Genomic DNA, 12,730 nt, shown 5'->3' with positions numbered 1-12,730 from the left:
TTTAGAAGAATGGGAGGAGATCTCATTGAAACATGCAGTATTTTTAAAGGTCTTGATAGGCGAGATACAGGGAGGATGTTTCCCCAGACTCAGCAGTGTATAGCCAGTGAACAGAGTTTCACAATAAGGGGTAGGCTACTAAGGTTGAGATGAGGAGAAATTTCGTTACTCAAAGGTTGGTAACCCTTTAGCAAGTATCTACCCTAGAGGATTGTGGAGGCTCATTGAAAATGGAGGTAGATAAGTCTCTGAACAATATGGGTATCAATGACATGTAGACAGTGCTGGAAAATGGTGCTGAGGTAGAAATCAGTCATGATTTTGATGAATGGTGTAGCAGGCTCAGAAGGGCTGGATGATCTGTTCTTGTTCCTATTTCTTATGGTTTTGTATAAATGTATTTGTTTAAAATAGCCCAGTATGCTGACAGAAAATGGGTTAACATTGTACAATAAGTGAAAGGAAAACAGTTAAATCTAACTTCTGTTGCACACTTTCCAGGAAGGAGCCTTTTTTCATGAATGGGTTTCCATTTGTCACAATTAAGAGTACAAAAGAGCATTAATTACAATGAGACATTCAAACTATGATACTGAATTGTATTGATTGAAATGGAAGTGGGTGGTAGGGAAAGGGAGACCATGCAGGAAGGAGCAACACCGGAATGTTGAGTAATGCTATGGAGACTGGTGCTTGTTTTGTACCAGAAAGAAAATTTTGCGTTATTTGCTTGGTAAAATTTACTGCAGTGCTGTGTACCTAAGCAATACTTCAAATGACATTTTGTTATTGATACTGTAAGAAATTTCCTATTGTAACAGCGAGACAAGCACAGAGGAGATGTGCTGCGTGGCAAAGAGTACAGAGTCAGCAAGTTCTGTTGATTAAAAACTAACCTTAAAGTGGCTTTGAGCATGCGTCACAGCTGTAAATGAAAGAAAATGTCACAAGTTGATTTGTAGAGCTAAATGAAGCAACCTTCACTCTGATTTAACAAAATGCAATCAAACAGTTGAAGTATTTCATCAAATGTCAACAGTTCAAAATTTGAGAAAACCAGCCTCTGGCTTAGAGGTTATTTTCTAGTGCTGGTACTTTTTTTTTGGCAGGAGGGGGTTTGCTGTGTGTGTGTTGGGGGGGGGCGGTTGGGGGGTGCATGGGCAAGCAGTAGACTTCTTGTGTGTATTTGGAGAAAAATGCAGTAATTGAGCTATTGTCTAATTTACCCATATGTTTGAAAAAGGCTGATTAATTAAATATACAACAGTGTTGCTCTTTGGACTGTATTCTCATTTACAGCATGGGCCATAAATTAGACAGAATAAATACTTCAATGTGTTGACCGAAGAGCTGCTACGTCAGAACCGCTTGAAGGCTGGTGGGTGGAGAGCAGAGTGTTTCTTGATAATGATAGTCACGTCTGGGTCTGTCTGGTAACCAATGGAAACCAGACATGATGTAACACCAGGATGAACTTGAACTTGGGGGACTTAAAAAGGGAACAATAGACCAGAGTAATCAATAAAGCAAATTTCTGTGAAGGATTACAGGACTGCTCTTGGGTAACCTTGCCTGCCAGGCAGTGAATAGTAAGAAGTGGAAAGAACCTTGTTTTAATTTAAAAGGGAGGGCAAAAGCACTGCAGACTTACGCTGTGCAGTTAAGAGAGGAGAAAGGTGCTGTGTACAATTGCACCCCCTGTTGACAAAAGCTTAGTATTATTTGGCAGGGAACATCATTCTTTTTTAATTAAGGAGACTGGCAGTAAAAAAAGTTTTCACATTACTTTGTGTTCTCGCCCATTTTAATTGTAAATGCAATTTAGAACAAGTCTCAGCAAATATAGTGTTCTTTGTTTCTCTTTTGGTTTTAGAGAGTTTACTTCTGCAGACAAATTTTCAAAGATCGTTGATTGGCCAAATATTGACTGTTACATAAGTGTATTCCTCTTAATTTGTTAATTAAAGTTTCAAACAAAATGTTGCTCTAAAATAAATAATTACATCCTCCAAACATTTAAAATATTTCAGCCACAAGACAAGGATATTGTTGAAGTCCTTTATTGGGTATTGGCTGTAAATCAACTTATTAGAAATATATAAATATACATTGCTTTTCTCATAATAAAATATTAAATAACATTCCAGAACTAATCTTTTTTTCATTATAACAGTACTTTTTTATCAATTAGCAAAGCAGCTTAAACAGCAGGATTGAATACCAATTTTCCAAGCATACAGACTAAATACCAGCCATCTGCGGTTGTGCTGAAGCTGCAGTATTCCCTTTGCATTGATCTGCTAATTGATGTTGAGTTGCATTAAAGTCTGTGGACTCGTGCTGGTTTTGAATAAAGAACCTTATACTTTCAACTTTAACCCTTTCCAGCACACACTGCATGGTGATGTATTGGTTATGTTTTACTGGAGTTGAGATGTAGACCTACAAGGTGCCTGTTTAAGAATTTTAATTCAATTTAACAACTAGGAAAAAGCTGGTAGTGTTGCTCCGGATTCCAGCATATGCTGTCTCTTGTGTCTTCATTCAGTAACTCGAGTCTGGACAGCAGACTAACGGTCTGTAGTAATGGAAGCCAGTCATCCTTTTCCAGCTTGGCCTTTGGGTGAATCCAGTCCCACTCCTAAGTGGTTGATTTTGAACTATTCTCAGAAGTGATCAAGCAAACTATTAATTTGTTTATAACTGCTGCAAAGACTGGAGTGGTTCAAAGACGTGTTCCACCAGTACTTTCCCAGGATTAGTGCGGATGGGTAATAACTGTCAGCCTTGAATAGTGGGGGGTGGGATGGGGTTACTTACCTTTGAAGTACAAACTTTTGCAGGCAAAACAGTGTTTGTATACAGTTCTGATTCAAAGAGAAAAGATGATGGTGTCGACAGTTGGTGGGTAAGTACATCCTGGAGTAATTGGCCAGATGCAGCAACTGGTGATGTGCATTGGGAAGGTTGGAGCTTTTTCCTCAGGAAAAGAAAAGACAAGAAAGAAACCTGATGAAGGGCTTTCATTTTGAAGAGGTTCACAGGGTGAATGTGCAAAACTGTTTCTGCTTATTCATACCTCTGGAGCAAGGAGAAATGAAAATAAGATCATCAAAAGCAGATGATTTAAATCAGTTGGACTCCATTGAAATAAAAAATTGCTTTCCCATTCTTCCTTCCAAACTGGATAATCTCACATTTTCCCACATTATATCCCATCTGCTAACTTCTAGCTCATTCACTTAACTTATCTGTATCTCTTTACTGGGTTTTTTGTATCCTCGCATCTTGCTAACCCCACAATCTTTCTGTCATCAGGACATTTAGTTATAGTGGACTTGTTCCTTTCATCCATCGATGTAAGTTATAAATAGTTGAGGCCCTAGCACTGATTCCTGTGGCACTCAGGAACTACTGAGTGCCAATCTGAAAATACCCCATTTATCCTGACTCTGTTAGTTTGTCACTGCCCAGTCAATGTCTGTATATTACCACCAATCCTGTGTTATCCTGTGTAGTAGCCTTTTATGTGGCATCTTATTGAACAACTTCTCGATATTCAAATACACTATATCTACCAGTTCCCCTTTACCTTCCCAGTTTTTTTACATCCTCAAAGAGCTCTAGCAAATTTGTCAAATATAATTTTCCATTCATAAAACCATGTTGACTGCTTGATTGTCATATGATTTTCTAAATCCTGCTTTCTGTCTCCCTCCTTTCTTGAAGAGTATTATATTGGTTTTGCAATACTCTGGGACCTCTTCAGAATCCAGGAAATCCAACACATTCACTTTCTCTGCCACAACTTCCTTGAAGAAGCTGAGATGCAGACCATCAGGTCTGGGGGACTTGTTATTCTTCAGCTCCATTAGTTTAACTAGAAGATTTTATTTTAGTGATAGAGATTGTTTTAGGGTCCTCCCTCCCTGTGGCTTCTTGGTTATCTATTATTATTGTTTGTTTTAGTGTCCTCTATCATGAAGACTGACCCAAAATAATTATTCAGAATCTCTATCATTTCACTATTTCCCATTATTAATTCCCCAGTCTCATACTCTAAGGTACCAATGTTTACTTTAGCTACTTTCTTCCTTTTTCTGTTGTAGAAACTCCTATGGTCTCTCCCTTGGAATTCAGCCTTGGTCCTGCAGATCTTGATTTCATATGGTAGACTGAGTACTGAGTATCCAAAATATACATTCAAGGGCCTTGTCCAGATTTTACCATAATTCAGATTTTAGCTGGTTTGTCTATTTAAAAGAAAATTTGCAATGATGTTGACACATGGGCTAACGTGTCCAAGTGCTGTTTTCGTAATATACCTTTAAATTATATAGAAGTTATTTCCAGGTAAATTTTATTTAGTAATCATGTCTCCTGTTGGCCACAAAAATAAAATCCACACTAAGGATTTTATGAGCAACAAACTTAACATGCACTTTAAAGAGGGGCCTTAATTTCTTCCAGGAACTAAAGTGACTCCACCTAAATGACCCATTTTTGTGCATTAGATGCTCAAACAGGCTGAATGGAGTATAATTAAGAATAGTTTAATTTGCACTCAAAAATTATATTTGAGAGTCTCTTAAGCTCCTGAAAACAGGATTCAAGATGTAAGAGAGGATGAAATGAAGAATTTGTGCATCTGAATGGCGGAATCAGTTGATGGAGTTGCACAAATATACAAACATATGGTCCTCTACCATTTAATAAGACCGTGGCTGATCTGATTGTAATCACAGCTCCACATTACAAGTTAGGGCAGCAACACTGCACCTCCTTGATTATCAAATATCTAGCTACGTCTGCCTCAGAAATATTCAAAGATTCTGCCTTCGCATCCTTTAAGGAAAAAAGTTCTCATGACTCATGACCTTCTGAGAGAAAAAAAATGCCTCTTCTCTGCCTTGAACAGGTGACACCTTATTTTTAAACAGTAACCTCTAGTTACAAGAGGAAACATCCACCCTGTCAAGCCTCCTTGGGGTATTATATGTTTCAATCAAGTCCCCTCTCACTCTTTTTAAAAACTCCAGTAGATACAAGACTAGCCTGTCCAACCTTTCCTCATAAAGCAACCGATCCATTCCACATAGTCAGTCTAGCAACCCTCTCTGAACTGCTTTCAACACATTCAGATCCTTCCATAAATAGGGAGACCAGTACTGTACAGAATGCTCCAGATGTGATCTTACCAATGCCCTATATATTTTTCTAGCACTAAACAATAATGTTCTGTTTTATTTAATTGTCATACCTGCTAAATAGCCTTTTGTGAATTTGACACCCAAATCCCTTTGTTTCCTTGAAATAAAAACAGAAACTGCTGGAAAAAGCCAGTCAGTCAGGCAGTACCTGTGGAAGGAGATATAGATTTAATATTTCAGGTTGACCTGAAATTATTCAGCATGAAACATTAACTCTGCATCTCTTTCCTGCTGAGTATTTCTATCATCTTCTGTTTTTATTTTATATTTTTAGCATCTACAATTTTCTTCAGATTTTTGCCTCTGCATCTCAGAGTTCTGCAATCTCTCATTATTTATATAGGCTGTTTTTTTCTGGCCAAAATGGACATTTCACTTTTTCCCCTTCAGGCATATCTTTGCCCTCTTACAATCTGTCTTTATAATCTTTTAAAGTCTTCTCAGGTACTCTTCACAACTAACCTTCCTACCTATCTTTGTGTCGTCAGCAAACTCGTACCATTAGTGCCTTCTTCATCCAAGTCATTTGTATAAATTGTCTATTCCTATACTCCATGATATTTCAACTTCTTTATTTGCATTAAATGGTTAACATTGTAAAGCTGTAATACAAATTGAAAACACCTAAAAGCTGAGTCTTGATTGTTGCTCTTTCTGGGACTGCTTTACGTGGAAGAAAATGTTTTGAAGGAAAATTTAAAGCTTAAATAATATGGTTAATGTGTACCAGTTCATTTAGCATCCAAAAGAGAAAGTTAAGTTAATAATTCAAGTTTGACCCATCAGCAGGATCTTTGCAGTTAGGCAGTGACCTGCTACATGAATTTGAAAGGGCAAATGGTAATGGATATTCTTCTCTGCTAACAGTCTTTCTTTTAGGATCTTGGATAAAGTACATTTAATGTATAATGTCACAGTTTTTGCATCTGCAGAGTGAAGAGAGTCATAATTGTGAATAAAATCAATATTCTATTCATATTTCATCTTCTCTGATTCAACTACTGAACAAATTGAATAGGATATTAAGAAAAACTAAGAAATAAGAAGATACCTTTGTTACAGTGCATGTGATTGATTCCCATTTAGTTTAACACTGTGTCTTTGTGTCTTCTCTTCCAGTCCTGGTACCTGGGATAAAGGCCATAGCTTCCCGCCACCCAGCAGACAGACCACCTGACCCCTTCCCAACTCTGTAACATGGGAGCAAGACAACTTCACTTCAAGCTGTGGGGGGAGGGGAGATCAATAGAATTTCAACAGAAAAAAAAATGACATGAAACAGCACGCCTAAAAGCTGAATGATGAAGACCATAGCAATGGATTTACTTAATAAGAACTGGTCATACTCGTCATTTTTGTTACCGTGCTATTGATATGTAAGGGTCTGTTACTGAGGTACTGAAATACTTAGGCTCTATTAGAAAATTCTGAAGTGTTTTAATAGTAGAAGATAGGCATAGCAAGGTAGTCTCTCATACCGGATAGAAATAGTCCGCTATCACTTACCAGCTGTGTGATTATTACACAGTTATGTAGAGTCTAACTATTTCAGGCAATCTCCAGCTAGCAGGAGACCCTCAACAGATAAAATATTAGTGAAAGATAATGAAACACATGTATTTTGAAGTTCCATAGCTAAATCCTGCAAGATATAAAATACTACAACACCATGGAAATAGCTAGGGCAGCTTTCTCTGCAACATATCACAAAATACAGCTCTTCTTTTTTTCCAGAAAATTTATTAAACACAATCCAAGCTATATACCGACGCACATTAATTATCATAGCTCCGATAGGCATCCTAAAAGGTATATAAAATTCAAACATCTCACACCAAGAAGGTTGAAATGCTGCATTCACACCATTTTTGTTTTGTTTTTTTTTCTCCGATAACAATAAGATAAATTGTTAAAAATGAGAAATCCATGCAAACTGGGGAGGATGGTCTGCTTTGATTGAAACTGACAGGAATCAATCAAAAAGGTTTAATTTTTTTGATTAATTGAGTAAAGTGCAATTTCATTGGATAGTTAAATATCTTTGTATGATAGAGATTGTTGAAAATTCTATTTTTGTTTTCCAAGTCCTCCCACCCCAGGACTCTAAACTATCGGGGTAAAATCATAGCCTTGCAAGAAAAAAAGGGGAGCTATTTTTTGCTTTTTTTATTTTTTTTAAAATAAACTTGCATCCCTCAAGTAAACTGAAGGAAGATTTAAAAAAAAATTAAAAAAAAGCTAATGGTGCTTTTACCAGATCATGTAAACTACATTCAAAATTATAGCTACTCATTGTTTTAACTAAGCACATAATAGAAAATCGCCACATCGTACTATAAGTAAAGTTCTTTCTAAGTTCAAAGACACAGTACACAGATTAAAATCTTGACGAGTTTTTCATTGTTCCACCTTGGAACACTAGAATTCAGATCCACATGTTGTATCTAGGAATTTATCCGTATCAATTTAAGTAACTTGTACATGTAAGAAACAAAAAAAACACTGCATTGAAATAGATTTTTGACCAAACAGCAAAGCAAACCCTCATCCATGCTATGAGGCATGCTTCGCAAATATTTAACAAACCATTTTCCCATGGTATACCAACCGTATATATTCTCTGCTTGGCTTGCCAGCCAATCAGACATTTAAAATGCATGATCTAGTGTTAGTGACTAATTTTTATATAGACAATGTAGGAGAAATGTATAGTGCATTAAGACACAAGAAATATAATCCCTATTCCGGGCACTTGCCTTTTGAACTGTACTTGTTGGGCCTAAGAAAAGGGCCTCTACTACTGTCCTATACAATCAGTAAACAGAAAGTCTTGGGAAGACACTTTTGCTCCTCACTTTTTCCCTAATGGAATAAGTTTCTTGATTTGCACGAATAATATAAAAAAAATTCCGCATCAATGTGCCTTGCCCTGGATAGCAATTATACGTGGAATCATTGCACATGTTCCTATAATGTAACAATCCTCTTGGGTCTTTTCCTGGTGTAGCAATCAGAGACACTTTTTAAATGCGACATTGATGTCAGCCATTGTAAAGTTTCAACATGTAGAAAACAAATCAGTTTTGCCGCAGATAGGATTAGATTTCATTGTTCTTTACGGTCAGTACTTTTGAAATTTGTAGATGCTAGTGTATCAGTATTTTTTGGATGTTGCTACATTTTAATATTATTTGGCGTCTTCCTTTGTTTTCCCAGATATATGAAAAAAATATGCAATACCTGATTTATCATGTAGAAATGCTTAGCAAGTTTTACTTTTATTTTTTTTTATTTGACCAAAGTTGGTGCTGCTGTTAATGCAGTCTGTTAGGTGTTTGTCTTGTAAATTGTAAACGCTGAATGCACAGACAGGAAGGGCTCTCCTTAGAGTTGCAGTAGAACTGTGAAGCACTAAGCTGAACCCTGCTCCAACAAATTTCAGAACAGTTTGTTCACATTTGAGCCTTAAACTTTCATTCAAATCCCAGACCCATATTTTTGTCAGCATAGCAGACTGCAAGGAATTTGCATTCAAGAAAAACAAAAAAATGCCCATTTTATATGCACATTTGAAACTTCCAAGTTTTCAAATTGTTTACTGATTATGTATATTAAAATGATTAAAACAAGTTTCTGGATTTTGATAGGTGTCTACTAAGTGGTGAGTAAGTGTTCCACAATACCGTATTGTGTGATTGTAATTGTTTGATGTAATTTCTTGTAATCCACATCCTTAGCCTTCCTTTAGCACGTAGCTGGGCATTACATTGACATATGTGCACTATAAAGAGCAGCTTGCAGTGCTTCACAGTGAAGGGAATAGCACGGACAAACTTTTTTTGTAGGAACCTTGTTAAATGCCAAGGTTTATGAGTAGAATTGGTTGTACATACAAAATAATAAGTAAAAAAAAATGCACCCTGTTTTTAAAACAGTTTTTAAAAAAAGCAATAGTTCGGGCAGTTAATTTTTTTTAAATTTTTTTGTTGGTGAGTGTGATTTAGTCATGGCTGCAAAGCAAGGAAAGAAAAAAAGTTGAGCTGCCCATTCAGCAGATTTGTAATTTGTATGTTGTATAGTTGTATTAATTACACTGATTTAATCTGCCCTATTTTGTAATGCAGGAACTTTTGTAACATTGTTAAAATGAGAAAAAAAATCTGTCAACTTAGCTTAGTGGATCTTCTGATTGTTGGTTATAAGGCAGCATTCGTAGTATTGCTATTCCTCTGGGAACTGGATTTGAGTTATAAACTTTCCTGTTTCCTTTTTTGTATGTATTTAAGTACTTTATTTTTCTTCTTTGATTGGTATGGCATATTCCTATACTTATAAAGTATAGGCTACTGAGAAACCATTATAAATGGACATTACATGCTGTATTTTTGAAGGTATTTGTTGTTTCAAGTCTGAAAGATGCTAAGGGAACCTGAACAAATTTAAAGTTTAAAAAAAAGGAAAAGTTTTTTAAAAGGTTTGGAAAAAAGATAGTATGTAGGCAAAAGGGTAATGGATGAAACAGACTGGGGCCGTAAGTATTATTAAGCTAATTCTCTTTCACAATATCAAAAACTCAACAAAATGAGAATTCGGTTTCATTTAGGAGGTATGGACAGCATGTCATTCTTTTAATAAAAGGGAGGTGTGATTATTTTTTCTTTACTCCCCACCCAACCATTAGACTGGGTAAATGTAATAACTTAACCCTTTGATTATTGAATTATGTTTGCATCCTCTTTAGAATGTAACCCTAAGAATGTTGCTGAGGTACAACAAAAGCAAGCTTAGAGTCTACAATATCAGGTTAGAAATGTATGTTTCTGTTTTTAGTTACTTTGCAAAACAATGATCATGGGTTTTTGTCTGCCAATAAGTTAGCAGTTCTGATTGACTGACTTCAGAGTCAAAGTTGAACTTAGTCAAATAATACAGACAGACTAGAAATTGCCTGAAGCTCTAGAACAGCTATTCTTTATAAGAAAGGATGGGAGAAGGGATAAAGACCACACAAGAATGAAAATTCCTCTCGAAAGCATAGTTTGCAGAATTCAGTCAGCCCACAGTAATATTCAAGTTCCATGACAGGTTCTCTCACCTTTTTTCTTCATGCATATTGCAGCTTTGTAGTGGCAGTGTTGATAAAATATATACTGGACAAAAAAAAATCAAACACACAGCTTGAGACAGTTTTTTTTCCTTGTAGTGATTTTTTTGAATGTCAAACAATATTACACTTTGAATTGTGTCTCTGGAAATATCTTTGATAGAAGGCCTCCATGGAACAAAATACCATAAGAACATGACTTTGAGATTGGCTTGATAATATAAGGAGAGCTTTAATGGCACTTGGCAGGATTCAGATGCACTAAAATAAAAAAAGTCTTGTCTTGAGAGTAATGCATGCATCAGCGTTTGACAGTAAAACCCAGCTTTGCAATTGCAAACCGAGGCTGTACAACAGCTCGGAACTTAGAAGGTCTTTTTAATTAAAAAAAAGTTCAAAAAAAGTTTGCAAACAATACTGAAAATTGCTTTGATGTGTGGCAGGTAACATTGAAGCTGTTCCATAGCACTTAATTGTAATGAATACTGTGTCACCAAGTTTATAATTAAATTTACTGTTAAATGCAAATCCATTACATGGTGCTATTACAGGCTGGCAACGAAATGTGACAACTTGGGCTCACTTCACTTGCTTTATGACAGTGTAAACGCGTAGCAGTGTTTTCTGCATGAGAACTATGCACAAAATCTATGGTTAACCTTGGTATCTATTGAGTTTACGTCAATCCTTGCCTTTTGTCATTATTATAAATGCCAGCTTTAGATAAAATAAAGAAATAAGAATACCAGCATATTACCTGAAACATTACAAAAAAGTGGTGCCTGTGAAATCTGTATTATATGAATCTTCTGAACTACAATTTTCTACAACGGTCGCCTTCGCTGTCTGTCAGAACCTTCTCCTGATGATGATTAAGCAAATGTAAAGTAACCATACAATATTACTGCATGCTATTCCATAATGCTTATTGAGCTGTATAAATATTACTCAAGTTTATGTTAGTCATTTTTTTTCCTTACTTGGTTCTTGTCAGATAGTTTTAAAGATATTTCACTGAGAACCCATCTGTCTATTTTTTGGGGTGTTTTCAGTTTTTTTTGAGGTAATACATTTACTTTTTAAAAACATTTTCAGTATTACTTATTTTTGTTTGTTTATTTTGCTTCACCCGAGGGGGTGGGCACAGTTCCAAATTTAGAAACTGTGTACCCAATAAAACTTACCTGACAGTTACCTATAAGTGGCATCGCACGCGATTCAGTTTAATTTTTTTTTAATGACGTCTGTGCATTTACCGTCCCATTACTGTGCAGCAGTGCTGTTTTGTCCGGGTCAGAAGCTCCTTCCCCAACAGAAGGACTAAAAAGAACTTCAGATTTTTGGGAGCAGGTAGCACTTTAACAGATGGGAGAATGGGTACCCGTGCCCACCCCTACCTTCACACCAGAGCACGTATTTTTAAAATGAGAATTAAAGAAATGGCTGTTTAGTTTCATGCACGGTTGAACATTTACTTTAGATGAATTCAGTAAAAATGTTGTGCCTCTAGTACTGGCAATGATTCTGTTCTCGTGGTCATTTTTTAAAAAAAAAACGTGTATGTGAAAGTATGTTATTGGTTGAGAAACACTGTGGGCATCAATTCTTACTCAACTAAATCTCTGCAAGTTTTGAGCTGGTGTGGATTAGTTTAACTCTTGTATTCAACCATTAGTGCTACCACCTTCTCACATTACAATACGATTACTGGAAGCAAGTGCTGCATTTCCTATGCAACAAAAAAAGGAAAATAAAATGCTAATGCTACTGTACCCTGTATTCATGACTTATTATTATGGTGTCTTTTAGATACAGTGGCAAAGCAACATCATTCAGAAAAGTGGTGAGATGGTGGTGGAACTCCCTCACCAAATAGGAAAAGCAGGAAGATAGTATGAGGCAATTGATCAGCCACCAGCCCATATGCCAAAATTGAACTTTATTTGCATTGTCTCCTTTTGCTTTTACAACCATACATTTTACCAGATTACAGTACTGATAAGATAGTCCCATTAGTGTTATTACAGAGTACTTCACTGATTTTTAATGGTAGTTTTTGATCATCTCTTTCAAAATTGTTTTCATATCATATTTTATTCAATGGGAAGTGGTTCAAGATGTCTCCAAGAGACCTGATAAAGTGCCATACAAATTACTCCACACAAAACCTTCCCACCCAATTTTGTTTCTGAATTCCCAGTGTCACTCTTGACCCCATCTCTCCCACAACTTGCTACCCCACTCCATAGCAGAAGTCCATAAAGACGGCCGTATCTTTAAATCTGTCCTCTACCTATGCTCATTAATTGATTGCCACCCATTCCCTTCTCGTGTTGACTTTGATTGCAGTCCTCTCTGGCCAGCTGTGACCTTGCTTACACCCCCTTGCCTCCAAAGCCATTTATCCTGCTCAGCT

At 36.3% G+C, this 12,730-nt stretch overlaps 1 protein-coding gene across 12 annotated transcripts in view; it reads left to right on the top strand.

Annotated features, from left to right (window-relative positions):
- Positions 1-12,086, top strand: part of nfia (nuclear factor I/A) — a 617,449-nt gene extending 605,363 nt beyond the window's left edge. For all 12 annotated transcript variants that reach the window (XM_052010740.1, XM_052010745.1, XM_052010741.1 and 9 more), the window contains one exon: positions 6,330-12,086. In XM_052010740.1, the coding sequence (XP_051866700.1) occupies positions 6,330-6,347 (18 nt within the window). In that variant the 3' untranslated portion in view covers positions 6,348-12,086. The remainder of the gene's footprint in view (positions 1-6,329) is intronic.
- Positions 12,087-12,730: the final 644 nt, after the last annotated feature.

The sequence above is a fragment of the Pristis pectinata genome, chromosome 3, assembly GCF_009764475.1.
Source record: "Pristis pectinata isolate sPriPec2 chromosome 3, sPriPec2.1.pri, whole genome shotgun sequence".
Classification (NCBI taxonomy): Eukaryota; Metazoa; Chordata; class Chondrichthyes; order Rhinopristiformes; family Pristidae; genus Pristis; species Pristis pectinata.
Note: the sequence above shows the minus strand (reverse complement) of the source record. Positions and strands in the feature narration are given on the sequence as shown.